Source organism: Chaetodon trifascialis, chromosome 20 (genome assembly GCF_039877785.1).
Source record: "Chaetodon trifascialis isolate fChaTrf1 chromosome 20, fChaTrf1.hap1, whole genome shotgun sequence".
NCBI lineage: Eukaryota > Metazoa > Chordata > Actinopteri > Chaetodontiformes > Chaetodontidae > Chaetodon > Chaetodon trifascialis.
Window position 1 is genome coordinate 10,505,400 of NC_092075.1, and position 17,292 is coordinate 10,522,691.

At 39.8% G+C, this 17,292-nt stretch overlaps 1 protein-coding gene across 1 annotated transcript; it reads right to left on the minus strand.

Annotated features, from left to right (window-relative positions):
• Nucleotides 1-257: 257 nt before the first annotated feature.
• Nucleotides 258-16,706, minus strand: opn4xa (opsin 4xa). The gene is made up of 10 exons (XM_070989594.1): nucleotides 16,614-16,706; nucleotides 7,130-7,265; nucleotides 3,122-3,255; nucleotides 2,553-2,756; nucleotides 2,274-2,445; nucleotides 1,584-1,745; nucleotides 1,224-1,331; nucleotides 965-1,139; nucleotides 509-633; nucleotides 258-376 (listed from the first exon to the last, which is right to left on the minus strand). Exons 1-10 carry the CDS (start codon nucleotides 16,618-16,620, stop codon nucleotides 349-351), a joined length of 1,251 nt encoding a protein of 416 aa, XP_070845695.1. The 5' UTR covers nucleotides 16,621-16,706; the 3' UTR covers nucleotides 258-348.
• Nucleotides 16,707-17,292: the final 586 nt, after the last annotated feature.

Genomic DNA, 17,292 nt, shown 5'->3' on the forward strand with positions numbered 1-17,292 from the left:
TTCGCACTCAAAATAATTGAGCAGGACAATTTGGAGGCTGTAAATGGCTCTGCCTGCTCTGTGTGCATTGTTGTTCCTCACAATAGCCATGGTCCAGAAAGTCTGTCTTTGAGTTTGGTCTGATAGTTGCTTGAGAGGGCACACATACATTATTATCCCGAGAGTCTGGCTGGATGAAGGCCTACCTGTCCTTCTCTTCGATCTCCTACTGTACTTACTGTTCCTCTCTATGTTCCTCTTTCTCTTGCTCATCTTCCAGTTTCTTCTTCTTATTCCAGATTGCAGAATTCAGTCCCCCAGGCCGAGGGAATCCGTATGTTAAAACACTCAGGCTGTGGTCACATCTGTTCACTGAGCCTCGCCCTGAGATGGGAGTCTAAAAGAATAAAATACAATGGTAATGGACATGACATAAGCCCTTTTCTGAGTATATGATTGTGATGAAATGTTACAGCCTTTGATATATTATTTGAATCTAAACTCAAAAAATATAACAATGAGTGCCTACCTGATCTGTTTCTGGCTTTGGATTCCCTTTTCCTCCATTTGCGTTGCCAATAAATTGTACTCTTTGTCCCTCAGGGCTCCAAGGGAATGATGACCAATAGGGTCCAGCTCCATGTCACTGCACAACTGCTACAAGGGATATGCATATCAAGGTAAGAATGTAATAATGTGACTCTTAATGTGACTTAATGCCTGATTATTATTTAACATGTCTTAGTAACTTTTTATTGTTTCCAGGGTATAGACCCATCTAGCAAACCCAGCAGTAAATGTCCATTCAAGGTAAGGAGGATAATATTTATTCCACATTTGAACTTCTGCCTCAGCTGAAGAGTCTACTATTTATGAGGGTTTGTTTGTTTATTTGAAAAGGCAACTCTGTCACTTGCACAAAACAGGGTTCAAGACCAACACAGAAAACTACCTAAATGGATACAACCTCAAAAGCCAAACTCACTGTGTCTGTTGTAGACATGGAGGAAACTCGGTAAAACTTTGTTTTGGAGGCTGATGACTGACTGCTCAGCACTGAGTCCCTGAAGGAAGACTCGCTGTGTGACACTGATATGCAGTCCCTCCTGGGGGCCTGGGAGAGGAAGTGTAGACAGGGAACCTTTTCTGCGAGGGTGTCCCTGTGGAAAAATAATGATCTCTCTGAAAAACCTCCATATTCTTTTCATGCTTAGATTGCTGATTAGTTGGATGGCTGCACCCACCTGTATTTCGAGTGAATGATGGCGTAGATAAAAGGGTTGTAGATGGCTGATGCTTTGGCTATAACAGCAGGAACAGCTTTGGAATAGGGATTGAGGAAGCTTCCATATCTGAGACAGTGTAAAGAGAAGCAGTATGATGGTACTGGTTCTGTAGTTTGACACTATTGCATAGCATTTCATTGTGCCATATACAATGGTATTCTCAAGAGGTGGAATATAGTTAATGGCTGAAATTAATTCACAGTACAAGAATCCTTTATGTCTTATGTTTAATACCAGGCTTTACCAATGTGTCTGTACACACAACAATGAGTTTATATTATTAAAACATAAGGAGCCCTTGTCATAATATATATTTACCCAGCCCAGGCGATGAGGGTGACACATGCATAGGGCGACCAGGAAAGCACAAACACTATGATGACCACAAAGGCAATCTTGGCCAGCTTCCATTCAGTGTTGATGGACTGCTGCTGGATGAGGGTCGACTTCCTCACCTGGGACCCCAATTTCTCCACATCTCTGCTGGGACAGAGGAAAAATTCAATGTAGTGTTTACAGACAGTTTAGTATGTAACGCATACAGTACTGCTGTGGGAGCAAGCAATGTATTTGAGTTGCATGCCTGACAGTCACTCATGGTAATTGCGGGTGTGTGTGTGTGTGTGTGTGTGTGTGTGTGTGTGTGTGTGTGTGTGTGTGTGTGTGTGTGTGTGTGTGTGTGTGTGTGTGTGTGTGTGTGTGTGTGTGTGTGTGTGTGTGTGTGTGTGTGTGAGTGAGCTTTAACTGGGTGTCTAATCTGGGTAATTAATCACCTGCGCACAAGCTTATTACCAGTTACCAGCTACAGTTATATGCTGAGGGGTGAATTGGCAAATGTGGCAAAAACATACACATTTGCCTAGAGAGAAACCAGAAAAGGGAAGCACTAATATGCTGCTGCTGTATACAATTATTGGATAGAGTTGCTTTAAACTGCAGCATTTCAATCATTTTCAAACTGCTTAGTACATGACAGTGCTATGTATTCACCTATGTAAATTCATTCACCTGCTTGTATGACGGATTGCCAGGAACATGCAGAGATAACAGTAGGATATAATGCCCAGAGGGATGAAGAATACAAAGCAGCATAACATTAAAGTATAACTTTTATTGGCAGGAGTAGATGTCACGTAGTCCCATGTGCATGAGGTCATCAGACCCTCTGGTATGTATGAACCTTGAGGAAAAAAATGACAAAGACAAATAAGAGGGAATTGTAGGGTGAACAAGCATAAATTATTTCAATAAAAAAAGACTACAGAGATGAGAGAATAAGTCACTTACTCCACCCCAAAAGTGGTGCAAGGCTCCAGGCTAGTGAGTACAGCCAGACCAGGGCAATAATGAGACAAGTGCGTCTCTTGGAGGTCCACTGTATGGCTTGCAGAGGCTTAGTGATGACAATGTAGCGGTCTACAGAGATGGCCAGAAGGTTTATCATGGAAGTTATTCCAAATAAAGCACCGCAGAATGCATACATTTTACAGCCTGTGGAGAAAAAAAGAAAGAAGACAATATTCCATTAAAGGGATAGTTAGGATTATTTGAAGTGGGGTTGTATGAAGTATGTAGGATCAGTGGGGGTCTTCCTAGGTAAAGAGAAAATTCTGTATGCTTGTCCTATTCCACACAATCACAGACTCTTAACATAACACATGCAGAATTCTGAGACACTAAAAAAAACTGTAGGTTAAAGTACTGTGTGGGAAAAAACAATGTTTTTACATTAAATTGTAATGTGATAAATTAGTACTATATTTCACATATAGCTCCATGCATAAATAATATATAAATACAGAAATGACATAGCTTTTTTAGAGTACATAGTGTTTAATTGAATGTGAAAAGAATACCTGTTTCACCAAAAATCCAGCCCTTGTAAAGGGAGTTAACAAAGAAGATAGGTGACTGTGTAATTGCCATGAGAAAGTCACTGACTGCCAGGTTCATGATGAAAAAGTTGGGGCGAGTCCGTAGCTTCTTGTTACTGAAACACATGATGGTTGAAGAGTCTAAAATATGATCTTTTTGTTATGTTCTGTTAAATATGCACATCACACTCACACACGTAATTGTACATGCTGCTGGCTATCATAACAGAGATAACACAGTGTTTCTGTACTTTGCAGCTAAACCACTTTGAAAGATTTTTTTTTTTTTAATTGCCCCAGAGCAGTATACAGACACATAGAGTTTTATACACTGGCCAATACAATATGCATCATAGGAGTGGAAGTCAATAATAATAGCATATCCAAACATTCACTTTCAATAATACTGCCATTATAATGCTCTTACTCTCTGGTGGCAAGTTCAGATCAAAGATTTATCGAAGATATAAGATTGCAACTCTTAGGAGGGAAATCACAAGATCATTAAACACACTAATATTATACTCAAAGCTGCCACTTCAACACTATAGGTCAGAAATTCAATTATGAATGACCTTTAAATGGAAAGAAAAGGAAAACAATAGGGAAACACCATTAGCCAAATGCAAATAGGATATCCAAAAGAGAATCCAAGGAGCATTGCCATTATATTCACTTGCTGACTCCAACACAAACTTCTGTATTTCTGTATTACCCTGAGAGAGCGCAGATTAAAGGCAGCAAACGGAATTCTACCATCTGTCAAAACATCTGTGTCTCCCACAAATGAACGACAAATGAACAACTCTTTTTTTCCAATTGGAGCCAAGCCTGTGAACAAGCTGAAGAAGAACGTTGAATTGCACTTGAAGATTACATTTGTGTGCACCTTTCAAGCTTTGTCCCTGATGGAAACACCTTGTAACTTTCCTCAAATCTTCCTGAGGTCAGTCCTGTCTGGGTAACATTGCTGTTCTCTGTTGTCCACAAGAGAAACTGAACAGACACAATATGAAGCCAAAACAGGTGCACACAAAAATCCATTCCTCCTGTGCAATTAGCGTACCCTGGATCTGCCAACTGTGTTAGCATATCTTAGGACAAACTGAATTTGTTGCTATTTACACTGAAAATCTCTGATACACATTTGCATATACATGTAAAACTTATTAACAATAATGAGCTTGGAACTGGTAGTCCATGTGGAGCAGATGTTGATAGTGCTTTTTCTAAGGCTGTGGCTGGGCACAGATGGTCCTGTTGTAATGCACGGTACTGTTGTGCACTCTGATAACCTTCTGTTAGCATGCCATAGCTCACTGCACACACATACATCTCAGATTGCTTTTTGGCCACAGTGTGTAAATCCTATCTAATGCCTTTGTTGTGCAGAAACAAGCGCTCAGAAATGGCACCAGGCTGTGTGGAGGGCTACCAGTGTGTGATGATGTTCTCTATTTGATAAAGTCTTAAGATCAGCTACAGTAAATGTAGTTGTGCCTTTTATATTTAAATGCTTCAGAATATTACCTATTGATGGCTGCGTTTGATGTCTTTCATCTATGAAGTGTGTTGAAGTGTTTAATCTGTGTCAGTGAGCATTTTACACTGGTTTTAAGTATTGTATCGGGACACAGATGAAGGATGAATATTTGTTCAAAAAACAATTATATTGTACGCTTCCTTGTTCTGTATATCAATCAATAATCTATAACAATCTAAATGTCAGACCAGTGTTCCCACAGTGCCATAACTGCTTGGCTTTGTCCTCCTTGCTTTGCCCGCTGACCGTTAAAACACCAAAAAGAGTGAACACTGAGTGGACAGATAAGTTGGAGTATATTTGTGTGTCTCCATGCAGGTGAGCGGGTGTGTACTGACCAAGTGTGACTGGAGAAGAAATCGAGTGATGCAACATTTGAGATAGCTGTGTATCACTGGAGGTTAGACCTAATGCAAAAATCATGTCAGGCCCAGGATTTTATCTAGCACTTTGCTCTTTACTGCATTCAGTGGAATACTATATACCCAGGAGTATACTACTCAGGTATACTATATATGCAGTAGTAACCATAGTGTATATACTGTATGCAACATGCACACCAGTTTAATACTATGGAGCCTTTAGAGTCCTTTTTTAACACTTTAGCTGATAAAATAGGATCATCTCTGATTTCCAGACCTGAGGATAGTGTACAGTCAGTGTTATACATTCTATTTAATTCTGTCATTTAGCTAAACAAACCCTCACAATATACCAAAGTCTTGATCCCAGCACAAAACGTAAGACACAATATATTGTACAAGAGTTAGGCAGTTCCTGTCTTCAGGTTTTAAGTATGAAAGCCAGTGAATGTTATCTCGGGTTGTGTTTTTGTCTGGAAATCATGAGACAGGAGACACATTAGAAGCTTGAGAATCAGGTTGCATTGTCTGAAGTCAGTGTATAGTGGGAGCTTCACCAATGTTATTTAAGCTTCATGTGGTTTAGGTGGTAGTCCACTGTTGACTGTGTGTAAATAAGGGAGTGGCGGACTGAATTATTGAATTTATGCATTGATTTATCCAGGACAGTTAGAAAATCACTGAACTGCTTCCTGATATTGAATGCCTGCAGGCTGCTGTGAAGACCTCTCTGCCTGTGCTTGTGATATTTGTGCTTCCTAATGCAAGAACGCACTGTTTCCCCCGTTAAGCACTGTCAACCTCTGTGTCACCCAAGACCTGCTGAGTGTACTGTGCAGGGTAGAAATATATCACATGAACAGCATGACTTTGAGTTTGTTTTTCCTCCTCTCTGGTATAGAAGTTTCAGTGAAGAGTCACTACTTATGATTTTCAAAAGTTTACTTCATTCAATGAGATATAATATACATTCAGATATCTCACATGTGCTGTTAGTTATTGTAGTATACAGTGGTGGAAAGTAAACTAAGTACGTTTACGTGCGTACTGTACGGTAAACTGTACTTAAGTACAGTTTTGAGGAACTAGTACTCACTCTGCTACAGTAATTTGACAGTTATAGCTACTAGTTAATTTACAGATTAAGATTTTACATACAAAACAATAATGATCATAAAATGCATTGCTATAGATTAAACTATATAAAACACTTACATTTAGCTTGTTGATAATACTTTTAGTTAAGATTTTCAATACTGGACATTTATTTTTCACAGTATTTTTACAGTGAGATATTGCGACTTTCACTTCTTGTAGAAGATCTGAAAACTTCGTCTAACATTATCTGATTAACAGAAAAGTCCTCAGGCAAACAGAGCCTGTGAACTTGCCTGTTTTGGAGTTCAAATAGAGCTTCAACAGTAGAGCACTGTGCTCCGACAGTCCAACTGTACCCTTCTCCCTGACCTCCCAGAATGTGTTATTAGAAATATGATAAGTGCTGTGGCGAACAGAGGCTTGTTACAGTGTGAAATAGAGGTACATCGTACATTGTTGTTTGGATGGGAACGTGCAGTCCTCCTCATTAGATCAGTCCGAAAGATGTCTAGACACTGTTACAGATAGCTTCAACCAAACCTAACCTTTTATTTGCAACAGTTTTGCTTCACAAACAATTGCATTTAAGGGAATAATCTCTGTTGAAATCATAGAAAATAACTCAAAGTGAACGCAAGCGTGTTCAAGCATGATGTCAGCTGCACTTGAGCACCCAGCATGCCTCATGTTATTTTAATTCCTCTTTATATGTGAATTTTCCTGAAATCCATTAATGTGTGATCAATGTTGCGGGAGAAATAAGGTGGTCAAAATATGCCTTTGCATTTAATGTCAATTGAAACAATACCACTTCCTTTAGTAAAAAGGCTTGTAATGACGCTTTGATGGAGGCTAAGGAGTATAAATAAATGTTATTGCATAGGTATTTAGCTATAGAGACGGCTAGTAACTTACAACTGGCTAAATCATGTGGCTCTTAAATTGACAATGACCGACAAGCACATTCTTAATGACCCCATTGCTTACCAGAAAAAGGCGTACATGACCAAGGCATTCCCAGTAACACCCAGTGCTCCAATCACCAAGACAAAGAAGGCAACGATGTAGTGAGCTTGGTCCTGGACATCCACCTGCCGATAGAATCCGTGTTCCACGTCCATTTCTGTGAGAACAACCACGCAAATGTCAGCATCTATCTATCAGTATCTTATTTTCACCGTGTCCCAGTGACATTCATACAGAACCAATCTTCCTCTCTGTCATTCTGATCCACTAAACTCTCCAGCATTATGTAAGAGTGCTTGTCATGATCAGCAAGTGAAATGTCTGCAGGCACAAATATGAAAAGATGTGATGGCATACAGCTTGGGTCTGCGGCACTGCATCTTTATTCAGTTGGCATTCCCTCATGTCAACATTTTATTTGGTTGAGCCAGCGGGCCAAGTAATCTAAGTACATTTATGTGATCTTAATAATATCAACAAAGCATACAGTACATTCGTTTTTACGTTCTCTATCCACCTTTCAATTTTTGATCATATCCATCGTCGTTATTTTTGGTTTCTTTATATGCTTTTACGTTTACCCGTTGAGTGTGCACATTTTGACCACATCCACTATTTCACCTGTAATCTGAGGAAATCGCCACATTTCCTCCCAGCTCACTGTTGATGTTGGACACTCAACTATGAATTTTGTTGAGTTTTCAAACAGGAAGTATTGGGGGTTACTGTTGGCCACTATAATACAATTGAGCAGTTTATCTGTAAGTTCTGAGGAAAAGTTAATAGTGTTCTAGTGCCTGTACCACACAGTATGTTTGTTTGTTTGTTTGTTCGTTTGTTTGACTGGACGGTACAGACTCTTTTCTGGCTTTCAGTCTGTATGGAGAAGCATTGAAAAGCTGTAAAACGGTACACCTGAGCACCTTTTAGCCTTGCTAAAAGCATGACTACATGGGTAGCAATGTCACAGTCTGAGGCTAGGTTGGCCAATCCACCACTCTGGCCCAGACTGAAATATCTCAATCAATGTAACTATTGAATGAATTTCTAGGAAATTTTGTAGAGGTCCATAGAGTGACTTTTCCTCTGGTGCCACTTCACATTTGTGGGTTTGAGTGAAATGTCTCAACAGCTGTTAGAAGGCTTACCTTGATATTTAGTACACATATTCATGTTCCCCTCAGGGGTCTTTTAAGCTTTCCTCTACCACCATCAAGTCAAAATATCAATACTTAAGCTAATGACCAAATATCTGAAAAACTAGCATCCCCATGAAGATTTTGAAAAAAAAATTCCTCCAAACTTTTGTAAAACAGAAATAAGACAGACTGTGATCATTTGCTGATGCTTTTTGATATATACTCAACTGAAAACAGTGCAAATGCAGTATGTTTCATGCTTTGCCTCATCAACTTTTTTTAAAGATATGCTTATACCGAATTTGATGCCAGCAAATCTCAGGGATGCCAAATAGAATACTAAATTCTTGGACTCAAGGATGGACTGATTAGATTTTCGTGGTCCAAGGTCACTCTGACTTCACAAAACACATTTTTGGCTATAACTCTTTAAAAATAGTCTCTAGTGATTATTCACTGGAACCATCCATCCATTATCTATACCGCCTATCCCTTTCGGGGTTGCGGGGGGCTGGAGCCTATCCCAGCTACAATGGGCGAGAGGCGGGGTACACCCTGAACCGGTTGCCAGCCGATTGCAGGGCCACATTCACTGGAACCATACCTGTCAATATAGTGATAGCTTCCATTTTGACAAAACTTTCTCTACATATCTTAAATGAGTCTGGACAGACATGGAGTCATACAACTGTGAGGCGGTAATTCTCGTTATTTAGGTTTGGAATCAGGGTTGTAGTTGGCTTAGTCCTATTTGGCAAATGTTATATTTACATTCTAAACTAAGATGGTGAACATGATAAACATTATACCTGCTAAACATCATAATGTTGGTATAGTCATTATGAGCATTCGCATTTAGCTCAAAGCTCCGCTGTGCCGAAGTGCAGCCTCAATGTGCTGCTAGCATGGCTGCAGACTCTTGCTGCACTCCGAGGGCCAGATGCATTAAACATGTGCAAGCACACAAACTATGCATATGCCATTCCTTGCATGTAACATATGAATAAATGCAGAATGTCTGGTAAGAATGTGTGTGCCTCCCTGTGCATACAGATCAGGTGTACATTTCTAGAGGGATCCAAGGATGATATGGTGAGATGGAGAGGACAAATAAGGTAATAAATATTTTGATTCTGCCTCACTTATTTTGTTTGCGTTGTTGGCCAATTTCATGAATTGTGTAATTTGTTTGCAGTCAACACAGCCATGTGTGAAATACATGCACGCCATAAATGAAATCACAGATAATGTTTCTGAAGATGATTGACATATAGTTGATGGTCTATAGGTACATACAATGAATTAATGATATCACCGCTGTAAAAAGCGACACCTGAATGTAATGACAGCTATTGTTAACCTCGCTGAAGTAGCATAATGGGTAAAATTGCACGTTATTTTCAGTGATAGGTCCAAGAAGTGGTGGAGCGGGCAGAAGTATTGATGTGCAAACAGATTATTAGAGGTGTGTCTACATCTATCTATGGTTAACCATGGGAGCAGGAATCAGGCTTATGTACCTCTCTACCTATCTACCCAGTATCTCCTTTGCAAGGTGGGCTGATATGAGACAAGTATTGTCTTCCCTAAAGCCTGACACACTGAAACAAAATTCCTGTTCCACACTGCTTTTTTGGCCTGAAAAGCCCCCCCAGAAGTCTTCCACTTCACTTTGGTTACTTCATCTGACAGATTAATAGTGAGTGTGGATTTTTTCTGTAATGAATTGCATGTCTTCTAACTTATAGAATAAGAATGATTATGCCAGTAATTGCCTTTTAATATCAATTATTAACACGTGCAAACCATAAAATTGGTTGGCCAAATTTTAATCACTAAAAGAGAACAGTGAAGCTTCCAAGGACTTTGTGGTCAGATAGGAGAGGCCTCACTTAGAATTATTGAACTGGTCTTATTTTTTTAGTGAACTGAGTTTTTCTGAGGTCATTCATAGTGCAGCCACAACATGCATTTTCAGAGAATGGAGCCAACAAAAGGCCAACAAATATAATAAAGCAACATAGCATTTAACAATGGATGGGAGAGCGTCAGGCTAAATCTATACGAGTGTAACAGTAAACTTTTTTATTTGTCAGAAATGCTCAGTGATTACTGTCCTGTAAATGACCGATAACTGTTTCTTAAATAGGTGATTGAGTCTAAGTATTTCTATAATGAAAATGGCTGTATAGACTTCCACATGCTGTTTCATGTGGCCATTGCTGCGGCAGTGATTGTAAGAGGATTTCTGATGTTTTGTTAATGTGATGGAATCAAGAGTGCGCATGGAGTCACGCAATATTAACAGCATTTATCAGCCTATGTAAACCCACTTCCTGTCTGCCTCTGATCTGCAGTATAGAAAAGAGTTGGGTGTAGCACAATGCTCTCTGCCACATCCATTTCAGAGGATGCTGTAAAACATCTGTCATGTATCGCATTAATAATTTGTTTAAGAACAAGAACATGTAGTAAATTGTGCCAGCTGTTGACTTGCAATGACTAAAATGTTTTAGTGTGTTTGCATAAAATATTCTTTATTATATACAGCACCTACTATTAAAACTTATTGAACTAAATTCTGTAAATTGATAGTGCAGCATTTTCTGTCTTGTGTAAAAAATGAAAACATACATTTTATATTACACTTTATATTACAGCACAGTGGATGGATGGATGAAGTACACATGGGAATGAAGTGTGTCAGGTCCAGACAGGGAGCTCTTGCTGTGCTCAGTGAAGGGTTGTGCGTCAGAGGAACCTTCAATCACCTCTGACTTCCCTTCATTAGGCATGAACGCATTGTTTCATATGAAAGGCTAAAGTTCCATAAATCAAGTCAATTTCTTATTTAGTGCGTCTGTGTTCACCCTAAAAGTGAAATGCACGCTTTACTGTCTTTTATGAACATTTCATGACTGAGACGGGAGCATTGTATGTGTTCATGTTCATGTAGAAATTGCTAATACGAAGTTCATTTTCATGGAAAGCAAATGGATCCACAACAGTGAATAAGCTTTGATAGAGGGGAGCGAGCACGCGCTGTCTGCTCCATGTACTGTTTTCAGTACATTATTTTCTACTTGTTAAATGGATAGTAAAATGCATTCAAAAAACCATATTATGAAACTACATATGTTTTGGTAAATGGCTTAATGGAACACTCTTGACAAATGAAATGGCAAGCATTACTCAGCATTGTTCAAATCAACAAGTGTGTCTGTTAGAGGTCTTAATGATAAATAATATTCAAATATTGTTGTAAAATCATCTTTTGATATCAGCATTACTGTATATGATCTGGGTATCTGTTTTGGTTAAAGAAGTGGTGGTAAGAATAAAAAAGAGTGGCTGCATTTCGGAAGGAATCCCCCCTCAAGAAGACATTCACATGAAACTGGTGCAACAAGCAAGCTCAAACAAAGAAGTATGTTTTTAAGCAAGAGTATGAGAACCAAAGATTAATCTTCCCATGCATCGTTGAAAACAACCCAGGATACAATTATCAGCTTAAAGGCATTCTTGAAAACCATTTGAGCTGTCTAAGAAAGTTTGTTTCATATTGTTGATTTCCAATAGATAAACATATCGTGGTTTGCATACTAGTATGCAACAGCAGAAAATAAAGTAAAACTTAATGAAGTCCTAATATAAACAAAGTGTTGCTTTACCTTATCCAGAGAGAGTGAAGTCCCTTTTCCTCACCAGGGCAGAGACACTGAGGCTGTACAGCATGTAAAACTGCTGGTGACAAATCCACCACGCTTAAGGTTGAAATGGATAAGCTTGATGACTGCCTCTCTAATCCTCAAGTTAGACGGAGATTCTCTCATACAGTGCAGCAACAGTAAGCCGCTGCTATCAGCGCTCGAGAGAATGTGAGAATACACAGAAAGACTGATAGAAAGCGAGCAGCAGCACATTGACCCATCCCCCTGCTGGCTACCCATCACACACAGCTTTCATATAGCACAATGCATCGATCAAGCCAGCGTGTGGCATGTGTGCGTGCGTGAGGATGTGCGTGTGTTACTGTTTGTTTGTTTGTTTGTTTGTTTACATGGGAAGTCAAGTGGCTGGTCTGATTGTATTAACGACATGTTTGGTAAAACCTGTAAAATCACAACTCTTGTAAATACTTTTACAAAGAAAATGTGCTTCATTAAAACATTTTTTGTAACACCAATTGCATGTTGCACCATTGCAGCTTCTCAATCAAGGCGAAGTGTGTGTGTTTTCCAAAGTGATATCTATCTGTTGATATCTGTGTATCTCATATCCCTTGCCAGTGGCACATTTGAATGGGAGCACCAGATGCCGTAGCTAATGACATGAGAGGTGAGAAAGGGACGGAGGGCAGTTGCCGCTACCTCCCAGTCTGTGCTTTGAGAATTGCAAAGTGAAGTCTTGTGGTTTACAAAAGCACCAAACCTTTTACATACTATCAGACTTGTTGGTTGCTCATCCTCGTGTGAGGAGAATGTTGAGAAAAGCACTCCGATAAAAGCCTCCCAGTGTTTATCATGTCATGCACAACTGAGCACACAGCTGCAGCACCTCCTTTTGCCCTTAATATTTTCATTTTGCTTTGTTCAAATGTAGCCTCTGCCATAGCAACGAGATTGTGTGGGTTTAAAACGGGATGCAGCGACTTAAAAAACAGGCTTTCTCTGTGAAGATTCAGTGTGGATACCATCTATATGAAGAGGAGGATAAGCCTTTACACTTCCGGGTCACTGCACTTGAAAGAGAAACAGACCTATCAACAAGCACTAGTTTCCAACCCATTAGCTTCACTACAATGAGTTCTGACATGGTATCACAAGGAGGCAGATATTTGTTTTTGGAATTGTTTTCTATATTGTTTGTGTCATTTTTTGGAATCTTGTTCTGTTATTTCCTGAGTCAAACTATACAATTGTGATGAGCAGCTGATTCACTGAGAGGGCTTTTAGCATCATGGGTACAAGGCTTAACTGTATTCTTTATGTAGCTAAGACAAAGAGAGCTTTCAGAAATTGTGTGCACTTGATCAGAAAGCTAAATCTGAAATGCTTCCGAGGGAAGCATGTGCAGGAGGTGAGTTCCGTGTTTAAACATGCAGTTCAATACAATCCAGTACAGTAGTCCAGCAAAACAAACTTCAGTGTGGCTAATGATTGTAGTAAATACTGAGATGATGTGGTCACAAGGCAGAACTGTGTATTGCCACTTTGCTTGACTATTTCATAGCCCGGAGGAAGACAGTTGAAGTGGAGGATGTGAGAATCACAGATAACACAACTGTCCCTGTATGAACCAGTAAGTGGTTATTAATATTAAATGGTGCCTTTCAGCTAATTAGGATGACAGATGCACAGACGTATTACTAATGTCAGTTGCTTTGTGGTGGTACTGATTTCTCAGACTTCAGCTGATTAGGAGAACCAGTGAGAACCAGTTTGCAACCACATAAAAGAAAAAGGAAAAATTTGCTGGGAGAAACAAATCTCACAAGTGCTGTCACAATGATAAAATCCCTCCTTAATATAATGAACAAATGCCTCATCAATTATGATTAAATGGCTCCACAATAATAGGCCTTTTCGTTAATAATAAAAGGAGTTTTTAATGACAATAAACCAGATAAACCCTGCAGGCTTTAGGCTATCATTAGGCAAGCAGATGCTTTTGCATCAGTAGCACTAAGTTCTGCCCTAATGCAGGTGACCTTTTTTTAATATTAACCAAAACTAGGCTCCAGAATGCCCAAATCGCCCTCAATCAGAAACACAAAAGATGGCGAAGAAGTCTGAAAAAGGCCAGACAGACCAGAGTTTCTGCTTGACAATATCTGCTAAAATGAGGTCTGCAGAGCATTGAGGAAGGGTCATAATGACATGTGTGTGCAATTCCCCACTTCTCTTAAGCCCCGAAGAAAGGGCATCGTTACACCCTGATTGGTCAAGAGGGGAGTGCGGCGAGCTGCTGTCAGTTATGAGCCAGTCTCTATACCCTGCACAACAAGTGAATGGCCCTCCAATCATCTCAGAGGAATGAATATGGGAAAGGCAAATGGCAGCAAGTACCTAAGAATGGGTGTCTGCTACAGTTTTATTCAGGCTAGAAGAGAGTGCTGTTTGCTTGCTTCTTTTGCCTGCGGTGACCCCAACACAACAATCAAGCATCCAATTACTGTCAAAATGGTCTGTCGCCTCTGTCACTCCATCTGTGGTGTGAAAAGGACAAACGCAACATGCAAAATACATTTCGACAAAAGAGCTTGGACCTGCGAATTTGTCTACCCTTGAGGGGTTTTAGGGACAAGCAATGGACTACAGAATGAAATTCAAGAGGGCTTGTACACAAAATCTCATCCTGCATGAGTATGCATCTACAAACCATGTAAGAGAAGGCTCTGGATAGAGGCATATCAATTTGCCAGAGACCATCTCCAAAAATCTTTAAGACCAAAACGGAAAGCAGAAAATGTAGGAATTACTCATTTTAGTTTCAGCACCAGGCTTAGTTGCTTTGCAACAAATACTATACCAAGAGCTCTGTAGGAAATTGGCCCCTTAATGCCCTCAGCATTTCAAGGGTGTTCTTGCCTGTCTCCTTGTTCTTCAGCATGGGTAAAGACCTCTTCACCTCACCTGCCCTCAGCCTACTCCATGCACAGAATTGACAGGAATGTTAAATGAACAACTAGTCACCTTCACGGTGTGTTCTTGTTCATTCTGAATGTGCTTACATTGATTATATTTCGTCATTACATAATTGTCTCAGCATCAGCAACAGTGAGGCAGTGGATGGTTAGAGGTACACTCTGAATCCAAGGCCATCATCAGGGGAAAAGTATTATCTAATGGCACAGCGGATCAGCTACCCATTTATATTAAGGGCTCCTGTAGACCTGTCTATATGGATTACCACAGATTTAGTTATAGTGTGGCACAGCAACTCACAGGAATAAGAGATTATTGATAAAGCTTTCCTCAGTAACACAGTGAACTGTGTCAGAGGCTATGACTGAGCCTTTACTGAGCCATGAATGAATTATGGCTATTGGTTCCTCACTCCATGGTATTTACATTGAACATCATAAGCATTTTAACAATACAGCTTCAGTATATGCTGATGACTGACAGATATCGGATGAACTTCACTGTTCACCACACACCCTTGTTGTGCAAGTTCACACTTGACGAGAGCTAGCTCAAAGTTCAGTACACACATTAAACTGAACTACTTCACGTTCAGAGTTCACAATGAACAACAAATGGAGTTATCACAAGTAGTTGCTAATGTTATGTGTTAATATATATATATATTTAAAAAAAGATACTGGCCAATACACTGTACTCTCAAATATCAGTATCAGAATTATGAAGTACATTGTGATTTTTCCTCATATATACAGTATTAAATCTTTCATTGAGGATGATTTATTTTGTCTGCTCAATGGATTTCTTAATCAGTTACAGTCATTTTACATGACTCACCTGCACTTCTGAATTTCTGTCAGTGAACTTTACAACTCTACATTCATAAAGTACTGTTGCCAGTAACACCTGTACTACATGACACAATCCAATACAACAGCCCAGCAGTCAGTGCTGCCTTAGTGAATGTCCAGCTTTGTTGAAACCCATCCAACTGGAGATCAGGTGCCATGCTACTCCACCTCCCAAAATGCAGTACAAAATCTGCCAATCATTTATTATTTACTCCTCTGCAACTTAAAAACAAGAATATAAGTGGATAAGACAAGAGGAAAGCTAAAACTAAGTCAGATGTAAGAATACGAAGAATAATAAGTATTCTCTGGGAAAATATGTTGACTACTGTGTCTATATCAGCAGTTGGGATTATGTTGAAGACTTGTAGTAATCAAACCCAGAGGATATGTGCTGAAACTGAGGCGATGATGGCACATCAGACATTGCTCCAATAATGAATCAGGACACCAAACATTGGACTTCTTTCTCCCAACACTTTTGCAGTTCATGCATTTTTTTCTGCCATAATTTTGAAAGTGTTTAGACACACCTTGCTGCTTCCTCTTGGTGATGTGTGTGCTCCATATCCTCTTCCTCTTCCTGCTCTCTATCGCTGTGGTATTGTTTCATACAGATTTGTTTTTACCAAGACCTATGACCCTGCTGCACTTGCTCTGGCAGTGGTCACACGCTAAATAATACGCAGTATACGTCATCTTCAGCCGAGTTTAATGGTGGTGTTATATGTGTTTTTGAGTTTTCAGTGCTGGATGTGGTCAGATTAGGTTGTGAATGAGTGAGTTTAAGGATGCACTAACATGGTCGGACACAATATTAAGACATCAGATGATCCATTTATCAGACAGAGAGTGCACAGAGACTCACCCAACATCAGATCAGAGATCAGTAGGCAAGTTCAGCAGCTCCTTTCACAAGATATCATTGGGGAAAAGTGGTAGCTCCTGGTCTTTCCCTGTTGGTCATGGAAGAAAAAAGGATGGTAGGTTCAGATTCTGCATGGATTACAGGAAGCTGAATGCAGCCATCGTTAATGACAACCTGCAGACACCTTTGACAGTCTGGCATGTGCATGCTGGTTCAGCACAATGGAAACCTTTGAGGTCAAGCGTGCTTTACTGTGATGTTTGCTAACAACCACCAGAGGGCGACATGTTCAATTTCCAATGTTGTAAGAGGCAACTGAAATGCTCCTACATGAACCCCCCAACCCACCCCCTTAGAAGCAGAGGAGCACCTCCATTTCTGATATTGTGCAAAGCTCTCAGGCTTCTCATGATGTAGTTAGTCCACCTCTGAAATACGGACCCCATACATTTGGGGTTGTTTATTTCTTTTTAAGTAATTGGTGGCTGAGGTTTTGTAGCCTTCTGAAGTAAGAAGGCCTTTTGAAATTTGTCCACACATTTGCTTCAAACCATTATGGATCTGGTGGAGTACATTCAGATGCTGTAGGCTTTGTGAGTCACAGCAACTGACTTCCAATTGTACTCACCAATCAATCATTCCAAGAAAAATTTATGGTAGTCAATCATAACAGGGTTTA

What these genes read in the sequence shown, in the direction of transcription:
- opn4xa (XM_070989594.1), bottom strand. An exon ending in CTGGATTTTTGGTGAAACAG is followed by an intron (nt 2,757 to 3,121) that starts GTATTCTTTTCA and finishes TTTTCTCCACAG; the next exon opens with GCTGTAAAATGTATGCATTC. An exon ending in CCATGTCTACAACAGACACA is followed by an intron (nt 634 to 964) that starts GTGAGTTTGGCT and finishes CCCTTGTAGCAG; the next exon opens with TTGTGCAGTGACATGGAGCT.